Here is a 6,888-nt window from a genome sequence, read left to right as displayed (position 1 = left end):
CCAGGCCCTATTGTAAAGACTTCTCTTATTAGCCCCCTTTTGCAGATGGAGAAACAGAGGGGCAGAGAAGTTAAGTGACTTGCCCAAAAGTCACAAAGCTCCTAAGTGGTAGAGTTGAGATTCCAGCCCGGGCAGTCTGACTCCAGAGCCCAGAGCCCAGGCCACTTTCTGATGGAGAGGCAGAAGCTCTCGGGGGTGAGGTGAACACCCAAGGTCTAGGCTAGGGATGTCTACCCCAGGGTGGAGTGTGATACCCTGGTTCAGGTCTCCTCTCCTCTTCCCCGTCCGCAGGCACACGCCGCGATGCAGCACTACGGGGTGAATGGCTACTCGCTGCACGCCATGAACTCACTCAGCACCATGTACAACCTGCACCAGCAGGCGGCCCAGCAGGCCCAGCACGCCCCCGACTACCGGCCATCGGTGCATGCGCTTACGCTGGCTGAGCGCCTGGCTGGTAAGGGCCATGGAGATGGGACCTTGGGGACAGAACCGTGGGGCCTGCAGTGGAGGAGAGGTCTGGGGGAGAAGGCTCTGGAAGTTGAAGATAGGAGGGAGGGAGCACTGGGAAATTTTACTCTGGGAGGCTATGGAAGACCCAGGTCACTTAGCAACACAGAAAGGCATCAATTTAAAATCTATGTGTGACCATCCAGAGCGCTCCTTGTTTGCCAGGACTGTGCTGGGCACTGGTGCTGCCCTGGCCTTTGGATTCCCTTAACGACCCCATGAGGGAGGGACTCATCCGCCTCTCTGCCTATCTTGCAGATGAAGACTGAGGCGGGAGGGTAAGGGACTCGCCTTGAGGAGTCGCTGCAAGAGGAGTGGAGTGCCCAGGAGAGGGTATTTCAGGCACAGGGAGTCATACAAGTAATAACAGCTGGTTGTGTGCCAGGTGCTGTGTGAGGCTTTCTCTGTGCATCAAATCCAACCCCATTATAAAGGAGGTTATTATCTCCATTTTATGGACAAGGAAACTGAGGCTCAGAGAGGTCAAATCTAGGTGGGGTGGGGCTGGAGGGTTTCAACATGACACTAGGGCTAAAAATATAAGCTTTGGAGCCCCAGGTCTGTAGTTATTGGGGGTCTGCACATTCACCTCTCCTCTCTGAGCCTGTGTCCCCTTTAATCAGAGGGGACGATAGGATGATCGGGAAGTTATTTGAGGTAACATAGGCAAAGGATTCAGCAGAGACTGGTAAGTGCTCAGAAGTCATTATTCCTCAAGTCCCAAGGTAAGGGCCCATGAGGGAGCTGCAGTCCTGTGTCCCCGTCTCCCTTCTACTGATTTGCTGCCCTGCCCTGTAGCCCCTCGCTGGGTGTGAGAAGGATGTGACCGCATAGGTGAGGGGCATGATTCCCTGGAGGTGGGGCCGCCCATTCTCTCCTGTCTCAGATCAAACCTTGAGCAGCTAGTGAACACATGTGGGTTCACTGCCCTGTGCCAGGCAGTACTCAGAGGACTTCAGGGCACCCCCAGGGAGAGCAGGTGCTCACAGAGCCATAGAAGAGCACGGCAGGAGTGTGGCTAAGATTCAGTGGCGGGGCAGCTCAGAGCAGCGGCATCTGGTGTAGTCAGAGAAGCCTTCCTGCAGGCTGTGGGGCAGGAGCCAGGCCTTAAAAAGGAATGACTGGTGAGGGCACCAGCATGAGCAGAGGCACAGAAAAGGGATGGGATATGAGGACCCTGCCTGGGAAGAGGTGTCGGCCTGGGGGAGGGCGGGGCAGTCATTTCCACTCCTTGAGACCCTGCGGGGCCTTGGGGTAGGGCTCAGTGAACAAAATCCCTGGGCCCCTGGTTGTCTTCTTTAGATCAGTGTGGGGCATAAGTCTCCAGTGTGGGAATGTGGGTACAGTCCTGTCCTGGCTATGGCTGCATCTCTGATTTGGAGTGGATTCCCTATCCTGAACCTGGTGGTGACACCAGCTCCTCACTGTGCTCTAGACCCAGAGAGGAGTCAGGGGGTGGAGGTTCCTCTCTGCTGGTGGGGGCAGAGGAACGGGAACATTTAGCACTCCACCCCAATTCTCTTAATTCTTAAGAAGGAAGGACATGAGCTCTAGGTGGGCCTTTGTTTGGAGGCCTCGCCTTCTGGCAGAAAGTTTTGCTGACGGTACAGACAGCCCGGCCTCCCCTGTGATCACCCACCTGTATGGCCCCTGGAGCCAGCAGCAGGGTGCTGAGCCGCTGCTCCCTCAACCAGGGTTCAGCTGACTGAGGGGTCCCCAGTCCCCAGGTAACCAATGTGAGCTCAGTCCAGGCTGGGATTAGTGCCAGTTTGTGAGAGGTTCAGGGCTCCCTCTAAACTGAAGAAGGAGCAACCCAAAGGTAGCCTTTCTGGATACCCAGTTGCCTCCTTCCCCATTTAGAGTGCCGTGGATGACTCCCCAGTCCCTGGAGTACAGGGGAAGGACTCTGGCAGCCCTATCAGAGGCTGACCCAGCTCAGGTTCACTTCAGTACAGGCAGTCCAGGATCCATTTATGGGCTATGGGAGGCAGGGGAGAGAGGTTACTGTCCATCCACCAGGATGTACTCAAGCAGAAGGGCTGGATCCTAGACACTAGCCCTAGGCAGATCTCTATCCTTAGTGGTTTTCATGTTACCAACATGTGAGCAGGACGGTAGAAGCAACAGTCCATTAGCTCTGTCTCCCATCCAAGCAGTGGTTAGAACCTAGTCTTTTTTGTCCTTTGAGGAAGCAGGCAAAGGGGCCAAGACTAGATGCAGAAACTTTCCCGTGCTCTGAGGGCCCTGCCAGTGCCGGGCTTTCTTTTGAGGAGACATAAGAGCAGGAGCCTCAGGTCTTGCTATCAGAGACTCTTAGGCCAACTTGGATCCTCAGAGTCATACGCAGAGGACATGGAATCAAGTGCCAGTGAATTGTGTACCAGTCAGACCTCACCTAACTAGACCTTGCAGATACCATCCCTGCTGCCAGCCTGGCTTCTCACGGTCAGGGGCCAATATTCTGTTGGTATCCAGAATCTAAGGGTTATAGGATGTTATAACCTTTGTGACACTGGTAAACAGATTATTAGCATCATGTAGTCTCGGAATATTATGCTCAGCATCCTAGGACTTTGAGGATCTTAGGGCAATGTCCACCTATCTACCCATACACCCTCAAACCAAATGAGGAAGACTGCTCTGAGTCACGTTCCTGACAGCTGTTCATGGAGACGAGTTAGACCTCTGTGGTCCTTATAGTGAACGTGGGCAAGGAGAGATCTCAAAACCCCAGCCATATGGAGAGAAGTTGCGGGGTTTCCAAGGGGAAAGGGCCAGGACCCGGCTCTGCAGGAGCCTGGGTGTCTGCAGCGGGTCAGGGCAAAGTAAGATTCAAAACCTATTTCCCATAATTAAATGGGCGCCCTCTCCTTGCCCTCCAACGGCTGTACATTTCAAGACATCATCTTGGAGGCCCGTTATGGCTCACAGCATCGCAAACAGCGCCGTAGCCGCACGGCGTTCACTGCCCAGCAGCTCGAGGCCCTGGAAAAGACCTTCCAGAAGACTCACTACCCAGATGTGGTGATGCGGGAGAGGCTGGCCATGTGCACCAACCTGCCTGAGGCCCGGGTGCAGGTAGGTCCCCGCTCCTCTAAGTGGACCTTGCAGACGAGCACCAGCCCACCGACCTGGCTTCCCTCTGCCCAGGAGCCAGCATTTTTATCCCTCAGTGCCCGTGTAACTACTCTCTCCATGAATGCCTGCGATGACAGGAGTGGGGTTTTGGAAGGGACTGGGGTGCATGTTTCCTGTGGGGTGGGAGGCAATGTTATCATGCACGTCCCCTCCCAGAGCACCCAGTTCCACAACCCACAGCTGCTCTCCCATCCCCAGGTGTGGTTCAAGAACCGCAGGGCCAAGTTCCGGAAGAAGCAGCGCAGCCTGCAGAAAGAGCAGCTCCAGAAGCAGAAGGAGGCTGAGGGCTCCCATGGGGAAAGCAAGGCTGAGGCCCCAGCCCCAGACACCCAGCTGGAGACTGATCAGCCCCCAAGCCTGCCCAGTGGCGACCCCCCTGCCGAGCTTCACCTGAGCCTGTCTGAGCAGTCGGCCAGTGAGTCAGCCCCTGAGGACCAGCCAGACCGGGAGGAGGATCCCCAGGCAGGAATCGAGGATCCCAAAACTGAGAAGAGCCCTGGGGCTGAGAGCAAGGGGCTGGGCTGCAAGAGGGGCAGCCCCAAGGCAGGTGAGGCTTGGCAGGTGCCGTGGGCGGGCTGGGGCCCAGTGGAGGGAAAACAGCCAGATCCTGCTGGACAGGGCCCTGGGTATGTGAGGTGGATCAGGGCAGGGATAGAGTCGGCTTTTAGCACATGGCACTAGGACATGATCCCTTAGAAAGGAGTTGGCCAGGGCGCCTGGGTGGCTCAGTCAACTAGGCATCTGACTCTTGATTTCAGCTCAGGTCCTGATCTCAGGGTCATGAGGTGGAGCCCCACATCAGGCTCCACATCGGGCTCAGTGCTGGGCGTGGAGCCTACTTAAGATTCTCTCTGTCTCTCTGTCTCAAAAAAAAAAAAAACAAAAAACAAAACAAAAGATAAAAAATAAAAGAAAGGAGTTGGCCATAGCAGGCCTGTGCCAGGTATTTTCCAGGGAGGGCCGGGTGGCAGGGGAGGAGACTTAGGGAGCCCAGGGCAAAAGCTGTTTATCAACCATTATGGAAATACTATGGTATTTTAACAGCCAGCACAGATGCACCAGTGCCTATCGGGTGAATTCCACACTGGTATCGGGGACTCTCACGTGCAGCAGAGACTCAGAGCCACGTTTCTGAGGGAACAGAGCTGTGGGGTGAGGCATAGCTCAGACACAAATCCTGAGCCCAGGCAGAGAGCTGGTGAGGGGCGGGAGCCACAGACAGGAGAGGGGAAGGGGAGGTGACAGTCCTCCCAAGAAGTCAGACACGGGGGCCCTGGCAGGGTCTCTGGGACTGCCCTAGGAAGAAGCCTGGCTCCCCACCTCCCAGGATTCTGAGGGGTGCTTCAGGACACGCCTTGGCTGAGATGAGTGGATATGGTTTCAGCCAATGCCTGTCTTATCTGCAGTGCCAAGGGGTGGGAAGACTGAGGGAGACCCTCCTGGCAGACCACTGTCCTTGTCCTGAGCCCTTGGTTCTCGGTTCTCTGCTTGCAGATTCCCCAGGCAGCCTGGCCCTGGCTCCTGCAGCACCCGGGGGTGGCCTCCTGGGCCCCTCCCACTCCTACTCGTCATCCCCGCTGAGCCTCTTCCGTCTGCAGGAGCAATTCCGCCAGCATATGGCAGCCACCAACAACCTAGTGCACTATTCATCCTTCGAAGTGGGGGGCCCGGCCCCTGCCGCCGCTGCCGCCGTCCCCTACCTGGGTGTCAACATGGCCCCGCTGGGCTCGCTGCACTGCCAGTCCTACTACCAGTCCCTGTCGGCAGCCGCTGCTGCCCACCAGGGCGTGTGGGGGTCCCCGCTGCTGCCCGCGCCCCCAGCAGGCCTGGCACCTGCCTCTGCTGCCCTGAACAGTAAAACCACGAGCATCGAGAACCTGCGGCTTCGGGCCAAGCAGCACGCAGCCTCTCTGGGACTCGATACGCTGCCCAACTGACCGCTGGCCTCCAACCCAGCCAGGGGTCTTGGGTGCCCCCTCCCAGCCCCAGGGTTACCCCCAGACGGCTTGCATGGAGTTAACTCTATGAGCCCGGGGATCCTGGGGCCTTGGAGTCCTGCCCCCATCCCCCTCCCTGAGTCCCAGCCCCCGGTGAAGCCCACACTTGCACACCTTATGCATGGCCCTGCTTGGATCCCATGGAGGCCGAATCGGAGGAGGGGAGGCTGGGGCGCCCGCAGCCTCTGCAGGAGAGCGAGGCCCTCCGTGGCCAGATCCTCCCCTCTGCACCGCCTCCTCCCTGCCCTCCCTACCTCCCCTTTGCCCCCTAGTAAGTCGATGTGTGGAATGTGAGGTATAAATATAAATATATAAAGCTATATTTTCAGGCCCCTGCCTGCCCCAGCCCCCCCTGCCGTCCTTGCCTCCCCGTACAGCGTCCACATCTCTCTCTGGCTTTCTTCTGTCTCTCTCTCTCCCCTCTCCTTCCCTGACCTGCCTCTGTCCTGTTTCCTAACCCACTCTTCCCAGCCTCTGTCTTCCCCACTCTGGACCTTTGCCCACATCTCTTCTCCCTGCTCCTCCTTTCTTTCTTTGGTCCTGGCTGTGTGATGTTGTCAGTTCCCAGGCTATGTTTTGTTTGGGATTGTGACTTCTTAGTTGTAGTGATTTTGCTTTTTCCTGTTCTTCCTCCTGCTTCTTCCCACCTGCCTGTCTCCTCCCTGCACTGCACCGGCCTCTCTAGGCTGTTGTTCCTCTCCATCCCCAGTAGAGGTGGTAAGGCCCTAGCTGGAGACCCAGTGGAGGCCCACTGGAACTGAGGGCAGGAGCTGGCATTGGCCTCCTTAGCCGTCCTCCCTCAGACCTGTCATCTAGAAGGGGTCACAAATCGCATTCTCTTCTCTCTCTTTTCTCAGCTTTGAGGCCCCACCCAAGATGGAGGAGGAGGGGAGTGGAGGCAGGAGTCAGGCTGAGGCAGGCAATAGGATGGCGGCATCCCTGCCTGTAAGACCTCCAGGACAGAGGACGGCCGCCAGTGTTCATCCAGGACTGACCACAGGGTTCTAGGTCTCTCTGGTGAGACTTCTCTGGTTGGAGGGAGGCAGCAGGGGAGGGGGGCTCTCAGAGAGAGGTCTTTTCAGAGGAATGCGGCAGATTCTTTTCTCCCACTCCTGGCCCCTAAGTCCTGCAGTTAGAGTCTGCTGCAGGGGTGCGTCTGAGCCAGGAAGAAAGGCTGAACCCTAACTCCTGATCACAATAAGTGCAAACCACACAACAGTGCATAGTCTCAGGCTTCTGTTGA

General features: G+C 57.0%; 1 protein-coding gene across 2 annotated transcripts; it reads left to right on the top strand.

Moving 5' to 3' along the window:
* The first annotated feature begins 294 nt into the window (after positions 1–294).
* Positions 295–6,552, top strand: DMBX1 (diencephalon/mesencephalon homeobox 1). Of its 2 annotated transcripts, none has more exons than XM_053889063.1 (4): positions 295–457; positions 3,410–3,588; positions 3,847–4,195; positions 5,143–6,552. In XM_053889063.1, the coding sequence occupies exons 1-4, from the start codon at positions 304–306 to the stop codon at positions 5,583–5,585; spliced, it is 1,125 nt and encodes a 374-aa protein (XP_053745038.1). In that variant the 5' UTR covers positions 295–303; the 3' UTR covers positions 5,586–6,552. The 2 variants fall into 2 exon arrangements, with proteins under 2 accessions (XP_053745038.1, XP_019304376.2); XM_019448831.2 differs by having other exon boundaries at positions 298–455; positions 3,393–3,588.
* The last annotated feature ends 336 nt before the right edge of the window (positions 6,553–6,888 follow it).

The sequence above is a fragment of the Panthera pardus genome, unplaced genomic scaffold (assembly GCF_024362965.1).
Source record: "Panthera pardus isolate Hobbes unplaced genomic scaffold, ASM2436296v1 HiC_scaffold_11, whole genome shotgun sequence".
NCBI lineage: Eukaryota > Metazoa > Chordata > Mammalia > Carnivora > Felidae > Panthera > Panthera pardus.
Note: the sequence above shows the minus strand (reverse complement) of the source record. Positions and strands in the feature narration are given on the sequence as shown.